General features: G+C 42.3%; 3 protein-coding genes and 1 long non-coding RNA gene across 24 annotated transcripts in view; 2 read left to right on the top strand and 2 right to left on the bottom strand.

Annotated features, from left to right (window-relative positions):
- The window catches only part of LOC119549532 (heterogeneous nuclear ribonucleoprotein L), a 116195-nt gene that overhangs the window by 67296 nt on the left and 33201 nt on the right, over window positions 1–15698 (bottom strand). The window lies entirely within an intron of this gene.
- Window positions 1088–1883, bottom strand: LOC119549536. Its single transcript, XR_005219420.1, has 2 exons — window positions 1708–1883; window positions 1088–1549 (listed from the first exon to the last, which is right to left on the bottom strand). It is a non-coding gene; the product is annotated as an uncharacterized LOC119549536 (long non-coding RNA).
- Window positions 2004–2395, top strand: LOC119549535 (SCO-spondin). Its single transcript, XM_037857678.1, has 2 exons — window positions 2004–2120; window positions 2179–2395. The coding sequence occupies exons 1-2, from the start codon at window positions 2027–2029 to the stop codon at window positions 2373–2375; spliced, it is 291 nt and encodes a 96-aa protein (XP_037713606.1). The 5' UTR covers window positions 2004–2026; the 3' UTR covers window positions 2376–2395.
- Window positions 9638–13070, top strand: LOC119549530 (tubulin polyglutamylase ttll6). The gene is made up of 5 exons (XM_037857651.1): window positions 9638–10471; window positions 10532–10685; window positions 10738–11631; window positions 11977–12714; window positions 12825–13070. The coding sequence occupies exons 1-5, from the start codon at window positions 9768–9770 to the stop codon at window positions 12936–12938; spliced, it is 2604 nt and encodes an 867-aa protein (XP_037713579.1). The 5' UTR covers window positions 9638–9767; the 3' UTR covers window positions 12939–13070.

Genomic DNA, 15698 nt, shown 5'->3' with positions numbered 1-15698 from the left:
CCGGCAATTTGTGTTGCATTGTTTGAAATTTTCGGCAGCATTCTGCAAGCAGCTGACAGTCCAGCTTCCTTCGCCTTTTGCGGTGAATGGTGTTTTTTTTTCTTTTGCCTCTCCTTGCCGAGATGTTAAAACAAATGTTGCTTTAATGCTGCGGTCTGGCCAGTTGACCGGCCAACTGACGTTTTGCCTCCTGCCTTTTGGCCTTTATTTCCGGCCAGTAACAGCAAGGAATCCTGGCTAATGTGATTGCTGAATGGCGTGCTTCCGGCTGCAAGCAAGTCACTGCCAAATTGATTAAAACAAAGGCTTTTCCCAGGCATAGTCGACAATCAAGCCTAATGAAGACATACGTAGACCAAATTTGCTAGTTCATCCTGGTCAGATGAGCTGGGTTTAACCATTCACTCTCTGTCTTCCCTCACAGGAAATAAGCCCTGCAATAAACGCTTCCAGGATTAATTGTTTGCATAATCAGGAATTTGCCAAAAGGGGTTTTACTGCCGCCTGGCTGCCATCTTGGCTGATTTACGTTGCGTATACGCAATATTTATGGCACCTTCAATTAATTGTGCGTTAGATTATTTAAGCATGGGCCCTTGCGGGCCCCCTTGAATTATTAGTAGGCATTAATTTTTCAAGGACCCGGCTTAACATTAGCATTAAGTTTGCACGAGGTAGTATGCCTTTTGGGTTTTGTTAGTTGGCTGAGTTGAGTTCAGAGTTGAGGTGAGGGTGACACTTTAAGCCCTCAACGTTGATGGACTGCCGTGCCATCAACGAAGCTTTTGGGGAAGCACAAAGGGCGTATCGGATCGTGGCTGATGTTGTATTGTATGTACATATAGTACATGGTGTATGTGCCACACATCCATTCTGATGCAACGATTTATTCGCTCTGCTTGGCATTTGGTTTATCAATCAGCGAAACGTTTTCCATATATGCACGCCATATGCACAGCTCTCCGGCGGCACATTATCCATTAATCATGGCCCATTCCCATGCCCTTGGACGCTTTGCATATTGATTTTCTTACGACCATCCCGAAACTGTTGTCCCGAATTAGGGCCCATTCTTTCGTCCTGCATATTCAGTAGTCCCATCTCGCATCATTTATTTCAATCGCTGCAACAATGCAACTGCCTCGTCCCCATATTCCATTTAAGCCCCAAGCCCACCCCCATATTTCGCATTGTTTTTCGCCGCGTTGCTGCGTTCCACGAGCTGGACATAATTAAAACCGCAAATAGCGCCCAGCAATGCCTGATGCCTGGATGGCCGATGATGATGATCGTTGGCCGCAGAATAACGCATAATGCCAGTGGACTGAGCCAACAAACGATGACCAGCATCTATTATCCATTGTCTAGGCCATCCACCATATCAGATGACCACCACTCCTCACTCCCCCATTCCTGGCCAAAAAACCACGGCTGATATGTGAGCCATCGCATTCGGCACACAATGCACCTTTCTTCCGCACATATGCCACATATTCAGGGCATACAATTTCAAAATTGTAATTATGCGCCAGCTGGACAGTTAATTACACTGCAAATAATCAAGAAAAAAAAAATGTGTATTATGCAAAATCAACATGGCAAACCGCGCATACGCCCTGTTAAACCGTTTATTAGTTTGGGATATCCATTTGATTTGGTCCGGGCCATAGATTTCACTGCTTCAATTAGTAGAATTAAAATGTTTACCCATAGGCTGCCGCGTCCACGATCCTCTGAATTTTTCATTTGTTGCGGGCAGCGGGATTTTAAGCCGGCCCTTTGCGGCATTTTCTCCATCAGCAACGGATTTTTCCAGTTAATTTTCCCGAAGTAAGAGGCTTAGTGGTGACGTGGGCGGGCTTTAAAGTGTCATTAATTTATCGCTGAGGTGGCTGCTTGTTTGGCCAACAAACTGTTTAATTAATTTTAAATGTAGAAAATCATTGGATTGCAACTAATCAACTGGAACAGAATTGATTTTGCACACCATAGTTCACTAGACACGTTCTATATATCAGTTGATCCCATGAATAAAACGTATAAGATGTACTTCAGTCTGTTCCCCTTAGTTATAATGTGGATATTACATTTTTCACATGCTGAAATACCGCTTATCAAGTGTAAGTTTACATATTTATTATTTCAAATATCTTTCTAATTTTTTGTTTATATCCCCAGCTTGTCACCACAAAATGGTAATGGTTAAATGCAAGCCAGTTTGTCCCAAAATGTGCTCGAATTACTATTATACTCGCAGGTGTATCGCGAAAAAATGTGAACGTGGATGCGCCTGTAAAAAGGGTTGGTTGCTAACTAAGAACGTTCAGGGTTATTGTATTCCTCGAGCATCTTGCAATCGACATATCATAGAGTAAAAGTTTTGTATGAACTTAAACTAATGTTTAATGGCTGCTTTTCCTGGCATTTAAAATTGCTGAATTGGGGACAGAAGAAAGTCTGACGACAATGGCAAAGATTTGCATTGCCATTTTTCATTTTCCTTGGCTTTTCTAGAGCCACTTGGGCCTCCCCCGCCCCCCTACATATTTTCCACTTCCTATTTTCTACTCTTTCGCTTCGTCTGCTCGCGATTTTTGCGGCGCAGAGGATGTGTCATGCCCATGTCAGAAATTCGTATTGTGTTGACTTGCATTTGACAACTTAATGAATTTAGCTCTTTCGCTCGGCACAAATAAAAGTCTATCCACCGCCCAGATCGTTGGGAGGGCATTATCTTAACCCCAATACGTGCTGATATTCGGTTGCAGTCGGCCCGATGTTACATAATGTGAGAGGGTTATGGGAAAACTTTTCAAACGAAAATAACCCGCAAAAAAATGTCCGTTACGTGCTCCATAAAATGTCTGGCAGCCCCTGACCAAGTCGAGATATCTATATAAATCTATATATACACACATATATTTTAGTGGCCGAATTTCTTAGGGTTTTATTTTTGACAATGTGCAAGTTTTCGGGTTGAGAAAAAACTTTTTATTTTTATGTTGTACCACAACTGAAAGCGGAAGCAACGGGCAATATAAGGTAGAACCCAAAGTGTTTGGTTCCGAAGTCTTCACGCTCCTTCAAAAAAGGACCGAGTTGTATGTAATTTGGTTTTATGCTTTATCGCTTGCTTGATTTTTATTATGATTATTATCGTGGAAATTACGGTGCAACTTTGGGGGGGCCGTTTTCAAAAACTTTTGTGATTGCCGGGACCCTGTGGAAAAGCTCTTTGTGGGTCTTCGTCAAGTTTTCTACAGATTTATTGGGTTGGCATGGGCATTTGCACTTCTTTGTTATTGGTCAGGATGACAATGATGATAGGAATGTTGATAATAAGGAGTGTATCGGAGTTTTTGATATCTCAATCTGACTTTGATGGTCAGGATGACAGTGAGAATGTGGATAATAAGGAATATGTCGGAGTTTTTGATATCTCGATACGACTTTTATGGTTTAATATGCCTGTATTGGATGTTGTGGGTATTCGTGTTTCTAGAAAATAATGAAAACATTTGCCTAAGGAGAAGGTAAATGTGCCAACGTGTTTATTTGACATTTATTCTTATATCTATTACTCACGAACCAATACTTGAAGGGTTAAGGACACTTACCTAAAAAGAAAAAGACAAATAAGGTAATTAGTAAAGTGAGTGACACTTATAAAATGTATTATATTTATTGTAATAGGACATGGTAATTCATTTGTGTAGATAATAGTAATTTAGTTTAGTAGCAAGAATTTTTATTTTCTATAAAACTCAAAAGAATATCGATTTTTGCCAGATTGTCAAACTCAAAACTCCAATTGCCACAAATCCCATCAATGGATGTGCTCCTGGCACTGCAGCTTAGCCTAAACGAGCCGTTTTCCTGGTGGAAACCCAGCCCACTATTAAATCCGTAGCATTAAGCCCTCAGAACCATTTTTTGCTTGTTGCAATTGCTATGCAATGTGGGAAAAATCTTCAGCCACAAAGGACTCAAAACCGAAAGCAAAACAAAACATCGAGGGTGGGGCAAAACCGATGTTAAGCAGAGCGAACGATGGGCCGATTTTCCACCTTTCCCCTCCCCAAACCATACCTTTTTCCCTATATGTTCATCATACATACATACCATATACATATGTATGTGTCTGCATGCAAAGAGCCTGGCCAACAATGGCGGCAAGTTAAAGGCAAATCGGGGGCCAGGGCGAGAGGTGAGAGGTTAGGGAGCCGCACAAAAGGCCACTAAAGAGACGTAGGATGTGGATGCCTCTGTGTGTTTGGGTTTTGGGTAGACATATACATTTAACAGCAAAGTCAAGCGCTGGCGATGTGCACAGCACAAAATCCAAATTTAATGACCAAGTAAAATAGACAGCAAACGAGAGCACCAGGATACGACAACCAGGATTCACACATGTCCATGTGTTCGTGTATCTGTGTGCTACCATGTCCATCTGTGTGTGTTGGCCGGGGCGGGGGCGTGGCTCTAATGTTAGTTGAATGTTTGCCGAGCCTTTGTTATCGGCATGCGTCTTTTTGCAATTGGATATGCCTTTTATGCCTTGGGGCTGTGTTAATGTTGACAGTGCTCGTCGTAGAGCCAAGGACATGGCAGGAGTTGAGAAAAACACCCGGCCATCGTGTTATTTAGTCCCAGCAGAAGGACCCTTTCGACCACGGCCTCGGGCCAAAAGGCATCAGCCTTCGACATCCATACAACTTTTGATGGCTGCCGTCTCGCTAGCTGCTAGTTCATCTCCATCTCTCATCTGACTGCTCTTGATCCTGCCCATCCCTCGCACATTATGGCAAATTATGACATTGACAAGTGGCCAGGAGGTATCACATTTCTCGGTCGCCATTTTTCTCTTTGCAGCAATTTGTTGCATGGCATGTCATAAATCAGCCACACATCCACACGGGGAGAAAAAGAGGCTTAAACCAAGAGCTCTATTCTGGAGTTTTTGTAATTTTTTTTTTAAATAAACATATTACTATAACCTTTATGATACAAAATAGGTGGTATAAATTCAACCATGGTACATCATGAGATCATTGGTTAAATCCTAGACCAACATTCCTAATATGGTACCGTTTGCCATTTGAAGAAAATATTTTGTAGCGCTTCAATTCAATCCTTAAAAAAGCAGTTCTGTAAAAAAATGTGATATTTAATAAACCTTTTGATTTTAAATGTATACAGTCCCCCTTTGGAACTCTTTCTACATATATTCCAAGTATAGTAATACCAATTAAAAAGGCTTCCTAAAAGTTGGGCTTTCGATTTAATAACTAAACAAATTTGATATTTAATAAACCTTTTGATTTTAAATGTATGCAGTGGAAACCTTTACAGTTGAAAAACTTTCAATGTTCCAAACATAGTATTTCCAATTAAAAAAGGCTTCTAAAAACTTTGGCATCCGATTCCTAGAAACCATTCGTGTTTGTGCAACTTTTATTTCTCAGTAAGCCACCTTGAAAAGTGCCCCAGGAATATTGGATACGAAGGAAAATGTCTTTTTCTGCCCGCTGTTGGCGCAGTTTTCGTCGCTATTTTGGCCAAGTGGCGCATGCCGTTAGTGCTCTAGGCCCAGAAAGCGGAAACAGAAACTGTTGCATATTTTGTAGCGTCTTCCACTTGGGCATGTCCTTGGTGTTTTGTGCCGTTAAATTTTATTTTCATTACAAATGCGTCTGTTGTTTATGCACTCTATGCGCCAACTGAAACTGAACTAAAAGTAAGGCAGCCAAACAAAAAGTCTTACCACTTCTCGACTATTTTCACAGTTGTTCTTATTGCTGCTGTTTGCATTTGTTTATTTTTTTAGTTTTTTTGTTTTTTTTTTGTTTTTCCTTAGTTTGTTGTTTCACAGGCCACGTTCTTGTTTTTGCCGCTGCTGTTGATTTCGTTTTGTTTTGCATTACAAATAACTTTTTTGCAGTACGTGCGAGCATTTTAACATTTCAACATTTTCATTGCGTCTCGCAGGGTGAAGTGTTCAAATTTATGCGCATACATTGTTGGGAGCATTCATTCATGCGTTTTCAGTTCTCAGTTCCATAGTTCCATATATTTAGTTCCCGAAACCCAAAAGCAACGCCCCCAATGCAGTTGATTTCACGATTCATGCATAATTACGGGGATTCGTAGGTTATACAAAATAAAGCAGGCTATATGCATAGACATTTTGTATGACCTGCATATATAAATCAAACGTGGAATTCCAAATGACACCGAAAAATATTTGTATCACACTCTCTGCGATGTTAATCACGTTTGCTAGATCTAATCCTGGGGATTCCAAAACAGCCCCAGGGCGAAAATGATAAATGTGATTTGGGACGCTACTTTGACTCTCATATTTAAATTACTAAATCATGGCTTAGATATGTAGTATTTTCATGTCTTTTTTTTGGGTAACATTAAACTGGATTTAGTTCTGGCAATAAACGTTAATTCTGGCATTCAAAACTTTTGCATTGCGAGAGCTTTTAACACGAAATGCTAGTCCCCTGCCAAAGTTTAGGCATTAAAAGCCCCAGAAATGTTAATGCGACAAAGTGTAAATTGAATTCAAGTGTATGGCAGAGATATTTGAGCCCAGGGCATAGTGTCCCTCCAGCCATTAGGTTTATGCGGGAAGTTGTGGCACTTATTTCCTCGGGTCAATTAAAGCAATTAAAATTCAGAGTTGGGCAATAGAAGAAGTTGCTAAGCTGGAAAATATGCTACAGTGTTTTAGAGCGGCAGAACTTTTTCATAAGCTGCGCGAGATTTTCACAAAGAACACTGCAAAGGGGAATTAAGGCATGACGGAGATTAAAAGTGAAGAGAAATAGAGGGCTTTTCACATTGTAAGCCAAGATGATAATTACACCGAAAAAACTATGAAAAATCGGAGTAAATATCTGGATATTGAAGTTAAAGTTTCGTATTACATTCTTGAAATAAACACAAAAACTTAACTTTTAATACAAATCATTTTAAACTCCTTGATTTAATTTGAACATATTTAAACCAAGTCAGAAAAAATTTAATTTGATGTTGTTTATATTTAATTTAAATATTTGCTGTCATTAAATCAATGTTTAATATATTTTCATAAACTATGATTGTTAAATTTAATATTTCCAGATATCAAGTTAAAAAAAACAGCAATGGGTGATATACAAAGAAAATTTCAAATTACGCATTTGTATTTAATTTAAATGTGTAATTTCCATTCAATATGCATTTTAAAATCGTTTTTCAGTGTACGATGTTGCTATTACTTCAACGCAAAAATCCCTGCACTTCTGAAAACCTTTTTTGCCTAGTCAAGATGGAAATTAAAGTGTCACTCAACATGGTTGTCAATGGAGATGCGAAAAAAAGTATACATATACTCGCTGAACTCCAAATTAATAGCCCGCAACTCATTGTTGTAGGGGAGATGGCGATGATTCCGCCAGCCAACCAGGCGGTAATTAAAAGATTAATTTTTAATGCGCGCTTAGTCAAAATGCGACTGTGTGTGGCTCCATAAAAATAAAGGGATTTGTGAAAACTAGTGCACATATACCCGGCCCCCATATGAACATTCTCACACATTGTAATTTATACCCCGGCTCTCGGTTTCCATCATCATCATCATCATCTGCGGGGCGAGTTTATGAACCATTTTCAGTACTCCCAACTCCTTGTTTGGTTTTTGTTATTTTCCTTTTGTTTAATTTTTTATTATTATGCTCTTGGGCTCCTGTTTTTTATGCCATTTTTTTTTTTAATTCTTGCCGCGCTTTCAGCTGCAAATGAAATGTGTGCGAGCACACACCTTTAAATTTTTAATACAGTTTGTCGTCCTCTGATTTTACACTCATTTCACGTGGCGGCTGCGCGTCCTTCCTGCACTTGATTAAAAAACCAGAGGACATCGAGGCGAGGCTGCCCGAAAGGATGTCAATTAATAATTAAATGAGGAAAAAAGTAAACAACATTTACGCTTGTTACGCTCCTCAGTCAAATATAAAAGTGTGAAATATTCAATCAGGAGCAATAATTCATTATATTTGGTATGTTTTTATAATATAAATTTTATTTATGCAGAAAAAAAGCAAAAGTGAGATTTATTGTTGGCCAATAATTTATTACGATTATTCGTGTGCAGGCAATTAAGGAGGATGCAATTTTTGCAACAATAAATTTAAAAAGGTTTCTATGAAAAACCCCGTTTTATTTATACTCTTTCGCTTTCCGTAAGTGAAAACAACATTAATCGCCATTTTCCGCCCATTTCTCTCGAGCTTATCAACGCTCCTGTTCTGTCAACAAAAAGTGCCCCCCATCGTTATCATTCCTTCTCGGTTGTTGGCGGTTCGTGCACTATCATTAATATTTGAAATGCAGAAAAGTTGCCAACACTTTCCAGTTCCCACTTGTTTTTCTGTTTACAATCTCTAGCGACAAAGCGGGCGCATAATTAGCTGCGCAACAGAAACAAATAAAGCACCAGCAAACTAACTTGGACAGCCAATTAGAGGAAAAAAGAGCCCGTGAGCGAAAGGCAGGCAGATAGATGGAAACCCGGCCCAAAAGCGTTACTCAACCAAATAAACTCGACAATTTATATGGTTCGTTGCCGAAACTCAAACAACACATGTGCAAAATGAGGCACAAGCCCCGACAATTGTTTGTGTCACTTAATTTGTAAACAAAAGAAAAATAAAACTGAACCAAAACACTCCGATTAAATTGAAGGGTGGAGCAATTGCTAACCGAACTCTAAAAAGGGGTTTTAGTTGATATTGTTCGAACAATTATTTTATTTTGAAACCTAAACTCTAATTTCGAAACATTAATGCAGGCCGTAGTTTGCCTAAGTGTTTTTTTTAATATAACAATACTTAAGATATGATAAGTACCCTTATAAAAATCATTTATTAATCATAATTCTGAAGGTTTCTAATATAAAACCTCAGAACTCATCTATAGGTATACTATATAATTTTAAAATATTGTTTAGCCATATATATAAAAACTTTGAAATGATATCTATAGTTACTTAAGTGTTTCTTAAAAAAAATCTACACCTGCCCTGAAGTTTCAACAATGTTTGTTTACATTTTTTCTCTCTGCAGTAATTGTACAGATTGCAGTTTGTGGGTTGGGGTTACCACACCGTAGGTGACCCATCACGGCACGCCCCCTTGGCTTTCTGCCAGTTAGCCCTCTGCCCCCAAGTTAACCAAGCGTATGACAGGCCGACATTTACATCTGTGGCTATGTAAGTGCTATTGTTGATGATTTCTCTCCTTTGTTTCATACCCATTTTCCGTACTTTTCCCAGTGACATTGACTGCTCGAACTAATAACCACATGAGCCTAAAGCCTGATTAAACTGCGGTTAATGAGCTCCACCCCAAGAGGCTCTCACATGGAAATTAATCCGTCGGCCAGGTGTGCGCACTGATTCGTTTCGATTGTCGCAAGGTGTTTTGGCTAACCGCATGGCACAGGTTTTACTCGCGGCACTGACTTTGGTAATCGAGTGGCTCGCAGCTCAAGTGTCAACCACCGAGCACTTGACCTTGGTGGGTGGTGGATGGCGTACTAAGGTTGCGAAATCAGCAACCTTACACCCTTATTCGTCACACACTACAATTAGTTTACTGTCAAAATTCAATGTACCCTCTCGTATTTGGATTTTTAGATGACAAATTGAAGAGTAGAGCACTGCAGAAAGTTCCGGGAACCACCATCAAAACCATCTTTTCCGTTTCTATCTTTCGATGCCTTCCAAGAAACCTCCAAAGGCTGCGAAGCACCAGCTTAATCCGTACACGCGCTTCTTCGATGCCCAGAAATCCCTGCCCCAGGATAAGGGCGATAATAATGGCCAAAAGCCGGCCGGAGTCTATAATCGCGAAAGCGTTTATGTACTTTCGAATAAGCCGCGAGGAAAACGTAGACCGATTCGGGAAAATAATCAGCCCACCTGGCGACGACGTAATGGCGGCGGCGGCGGCGGCGCCGGAAACGAGGACCACATCATGGTGGTCACCCAGGATAGCACCCAACAGCCCAGGGATAAGCCAGTGTATACCGCCTCCCAACTGGATGCCATTTGCTATGACGTTATCAAGGAGCCGCCAATGCAATTCCATGTGGACGGCACCGACTTAGTGCCCAGTATCCGTGGTTTGAGGCTGAGCGTCTGCGTGGAGCACACCCGATTCCAATTGGTGGGCAAGGTGACCAGGAACATGGGCTTTCAGCATGTGCCCGAGCACAGGTTGTGGAACATCCAGTGGTCGGACTCGACGCCCCATCACGATCTGTTGCGTAATATGAAGCGGTTTCAGCAGATCAACCATTTCCCAGGCATGGTGGAAATATGTCGCAAGGATCTGCTGTCGAGGAACCTGAATCGGATGCTCAAGATGTTCCCCGGCGACTATCGCATTTTTCCCAAGACCTGGCTCATGCCAACAGAGTGGGTTGAAGGGATTTTAATATGATTTGTCTTATAATTGGTGCCTCTATTTTCTGACAGTGCCTACGATGTGGCCATCTATGCTGGCAAACACAAGAGGACCTTTATCCTCAAACCCTATTCGGCGGGTCAAGGACGTGGCATTTGGATAACCACTGATCTACGCACTGTGGGCAAGCGTGAAAAGCTCATCTGCCAGACCTACATAGAGCGGGTAAGTCCCAATATTTGTTATAATTTAATTTATTCCCCTATTTCCCCCAAAGCCCCTATTGATTGATGGCTACAAGTTTGATCTGCGGGTCTATACCCTTGTCACTTCGGTGGATCCATTGCGTATTTTCGTGTACAATGAGGGCCTGGCCCGCTTTGCAACCCAAAAGTACGTGCCGCCAACGATGGGAAATAGCCACAATGTGTTCATGCACCTGACCAACTACTGCCTGAATCGCCGGAACTCCCAGTACATGGTGGGCAATGGACCGGAAGCGGGTTCCAAGCGGAAACTCAGTGCCTTCAATAAGTGGCTAGTGGATCATAACTACGATGTGGCGGAGTTCTGGGCAAGTGTGGATGATGCGATCATCAAGACGTTGATCAGTGCTTGGCCCACTTTGAAGCACAACTATAATGTGTGCTTCCCAAAGCACGATAAGATTCAGGCCAGTTTCCAGCTTCTCGGTTTCGACATCCTGGTGGACTGGAAACTGAAGCCCTATATCCTGGAGGTCAATCACACGCCTAGTTTGAGTGCAGATGAGGCGGTGGACATGGAAGTGAAGCGTCCCCTGATTCGGGACACTCTCAACATGCTCAGCACGGCTTTGGTGGACAAAGAGCAGATTATACGGGATGATCGAACAGAACATAGGGCCAGATTGCTGAGGAATATCTACAACAAGAAGGCTGCTGCCCAAATGCCCGGCTATTCGTCACCAACCCGAGAAGTCGGCGGCAACGATGTGCGACAGGCCTGCTCCATTGGGGCACTCACCCAGCAGATTGCCTGGGAGGAGAGTCACCTGGGCAACTACCGACGCATAATGCCCCCACGAGATTCCGAGAAAGTCAACTACTACTGCAAGTTCTACGAGCAGAACAAGCAGCCCATGTTCGCAGATACAGTCGCTAGCAGGCGACGCGAGGAACTAAACCACCAGGTGGGTTTTATATATAATAGTTAATGAAGAGGTGGGATGTTCATTTAAATATTTCGTTGGAAACAACCTTTATTATTGAGCTAACCATTTTGTGAACTTTGCAACACAGACATAGCAAAAGGAAACATTTAAGTAGACCATGTTTAAAAATTGGTATAAACTAGCGGACGACAGGTTCCCATTTAACCGGCATAGGCATAGCTCTACTCGATCTCTGCCGCAACACTTACAGTGTACTGTGTACAAATTACACACAAGCGAAAAAAAAAATATTTGCATTTTTGCTACAACTGACGTTTTTGTGAAGATTTTTGTTTTACTTTAATCCGTTTTTGTATCCTTCAGGCGATGCAGAAACACCAGCGGGAGCGCCTGCAGGATCAGTTTCTGCAGCAGCAGCTTTTGGCGCAGGCGCAGCATCGCATGAGCAAAAATGTCCGTTGGCCAGGTGATCAGCTACAGGTGAATCCTGTGATCCTGCAGTCGAAGCGGCGTCGCGAGGAGGCGGAGGCCCAGGCCAAGAAGCATCGAGCCGTGATCGCCCGCGAAATTCAGCGCCAGAAGGAGCAGCTACTGGCGCCCACCTGCGCCAAGGAGCGTTTGGGCATCTGGCAGAGTGTCCGGCGGGAAAAGCGACACAAGTTTTCTCCTAAACGCAGTAGCAGCATTACCAAAGCACATCGCCGTAAGCAGCTACACAATCTTAGCCAGCGGGCTCGTCATCAGCGGATGCTCGAAATGGAGGCCCAAAGGGATGCCAAATTCCTGGAGCAGCATGCCAAAAAACAACGACTCGAGGGCGGCAGGGTGATGGGTCAAAGTGAGTCACCGGGCACAAAGAGCAAAGGCAGCGTTAAGAGCAAGGGCAGCTTAAAAAACAAGATGAGGTCCAAAGGCAAAAAGGGAATACTTCGGGAAAGCAACCACAGTCTGGTGAAGAAATCCAGGGAAGAACTTGCATCCAAAACTCAACAATCCATACACTGGACAGCAGGCACCATCAGCAAAATGGAAGCCGACGAACAGCTCAGCTGGCGAAAGGAGAGGACCGATCAATTGAATAACACACGGCTCAGGGAACTGGTAAGCTTAAGAAAGGATATGCAAATGTAATCCAGTTTTAGAGTCTCAGAAGCGATTACTAAAATGTATGTTAAACAGAACTATAAAATACGATCTTTTATCCCCCTCAGATCTTCTCGAAAATGTACGAAAACGGCCATCTGACCAAGAACGATATCAAGTGCTTTCCGGATCTACTCTACCGCATACTCAGCCAGGATTTCACGGAAGCAAGTAGTCCTTAGATGGGGTTTTTCCTCTGGTTATCTCGGCAATCTGTTTGTGTGTCGGCTCAGTGAATTGTCTTTTGCAACTTGTATACTGCCATCTTGGTGTCGTTTAAATTAAAAATGAAATCTGACTACGTTGTACTCAAAGAACCAGGTTGTTTTTATAGTAAGGGGAACCAATCAAAGTTCAATAGGCCTCACACACATCGTAACCTATTGTTTTGCATATTTCCATAAAGGCAACTTTATGCGAGATTTTCTGTCGCATACAGCGGCGAACATAAAAGAAGCACATAAAATATGGCAGTGGATGCTGAAAGTGGGTGTTGAGGAATGGTTATGAAGTGCGGTGAACATCCTCATCGATTTGTCAAACTTCCATGGTAAAGCAGAAAAAAGAGCCATATCTATATTCCTTCAAGCACTAAGAAAAATATATGAAAGTATAAAGGAACAACTAAACTAGTTAAGTAAAGAGTTGGTTAGGATTAGGATTTAAAACGCTTAGAAAGGTGTCTAACGGAGTTTAAAGGTTTTCTTTTAAAATTTAGTATGCATTTTTCACTGCCTACTTTTAGGCTTCTTTTAAAGTGATTTCAAACCTCTGGTGATTTTTCTCCTTTTTCATATGTTTTAAAAAGAAGATGGATTGTAACATAGTTTTATCCTCAGTGAGCGCTCCTCTCCTCTTTTTCACTGTAGTTCCATTTGCCGAGCATCTTTGCCATCTTTGATGGGCGCATGCATAAACAAAATGCAATACAATACGCGGCATGGGAGCCGTACAACGTGCATTATTGAAAACCTCAGTGGCCCCGAGCCACGCCTCCTCACAGCCCCTTTTTCCTCACTTTTCCTGCCTTTTCCCCCCTTTTTTTTTCATCCTTATCCATCTCGTCCCCTGCTTGTGAGCCCCGAAAGGAGGCGTAGTGCTGGGCTTTCCTGGGCTCGGTTTGGTTGGGTTTGGTTTGGTTTGGTTTGGTTTAGGTCTATGGCTTTGGCTTTGGCTTGGGCTTGGGCTTGGGCTACAGCTTCGGCTTTTGCCGTCACCACATGTCCTTCGCTGCAGAGAACAACCCCCTGAACAGCCATTTGTGCCCGCCCAACTCGTTGGCATTTGCCAGGCTACGCATTATGGTCTACTGGATGCTGGTGCTCCGCCTGTTCAGTTCAGTTCAGCCCGGCTCCTGCATGTGTCACATATTGCAAGGGCTGCAGCTGCCGTTACACATTCCTGGGCTTTAGCTTATGGCTGACTGCTGCTGCATTTTGCCTTATTTTTTCCATCTTTTTTACATTTTCCTACTTTTTTTTTTCTTTACCAACAAAGTCGAACAGCGTTCTGATAAGCCGCTTCAAAAGAGGGTTTTACATATGCCTCCACTCCTGGGGGTCGGTTGCATTTGCATTGTGGCCGCAACGCCTTCTGGCCCCCATGCTAATACATTATTGAACATTGTTGGCCCTGCGATGGTGTCAGCTAATACCCGTCGTCGTTGCAACTTTTATTGCATTTTTTTCCTACATATATTTTTTTTTCGTTAGCAACTCTTCAACTTTAACATCTTGTGGCCTTTTGTTGCAGAGTGTTTTGGGGGCCTGCACAACTTTATCATCCATCTATCATCTGGTTTTTTGGCTCCAACTCTTCCTTTTTTTTTTTGTTGGCCACTTTGACTGCGCACACACACACATATGTGTGTATGCAGAAGCAAATTTCCTTTGATGCTTTTAGTGTCTTCTTATTAAAAAGTTTTTAATCTTATACCGAAAGCTTTTTGTTCCATGCGGATAAGCGGCAAAAATCCCCTCCCCAACTTCTACGTCTCTTTGCTGCGGAAATGAGCCGGGCGGCATAGCTCTGGAAAAGTTTTGACTCGTAGCTCACTTGGCTCTTCGTTTCGTTTCGTTTCGGCATGTGTGGAAATTCAGGAGGGCGGGCACGAAAAATGGGAGGGGCAGAGGGAGTCTGCATTGTTGACAGAAGTTCCGGATGCTATTAGAGGTCGTTTAGTTTGCGATTAGTTAAGCCAAAGCTAGTTGGAGCGTGTGATGGAGCGTTCCTCGCCGACGAACGTGCCCAGCCCAAGTTTTCCCCGAAAACTTTCCGGAAACAGTTTTCTTTTTGGCCATGCCTCTTCTGAGTGTGCAGGGGGGAAATGCATTTGGCAGAGGCACATATAAATTGAATTTTGAATAGTTCAGAAGAGTGCTTAATAATTTTAAGGAGATTAAAGTGCACCAATATGCATAACCGGAAGATAATAATATTTCATATTCATCTTTATCATGAGCTTCTGACCAATTTATTAAATAGATCAATTAACCCTGCCCTGACGATATCCTTAAATCATACTTCTTATGACACAGGAAATGCATTTAATCCGATTTGCAGCTTTATTAACAACGGAATGCGGCTCAATAAGGCGCCGGATGTAACAGATATATTCTGAACTGCCAGAAGCTTTTAATTTGCGTCGCATAACGCGCAAGAAGAACGGAGAATTGTAAAGAGAATTGCTTAATTCCAGAACAAACAGGCTCCACTCTCCATGGCGATGACTTAAGTCAACAGAAAGATTTATTTCCGTTGGAAAAAGCTGCGAGAGGCTGGCTGCGAATGCGAACGTATAAATCCAGTCAGTCGGACTTTACGACAATGGGACCTGGGGAAAAGTCATTCAGTCGGATGGACGGACGAACGGAAAATCCTGCTGCACCAGGCAGCCATTTTGTCGGATGCGAATTAACATGTCTGGGCTTTCTGGCTTTATC

Source organism: Drosophila subpulchrella, chromosome 2R (genome assembly GCF_014743375.2).
Source record: "Drosophila subpulchrella strain 33 F10 #4 breed RU33 chromosome 2R, RU_Dsub_v1.1 Primary Assembly, whole genome shotgun sequence".
Classification (NCBI taxonomy): Eukaryota; Metazoa; Arthropoda; class Insecta; order Diptera; family Drosophilidae; genus Drosophila; species Drosophila subpulchrella.
This window is presented reverse-complemented; position numbering and strand designations above follow the sequence as displayed.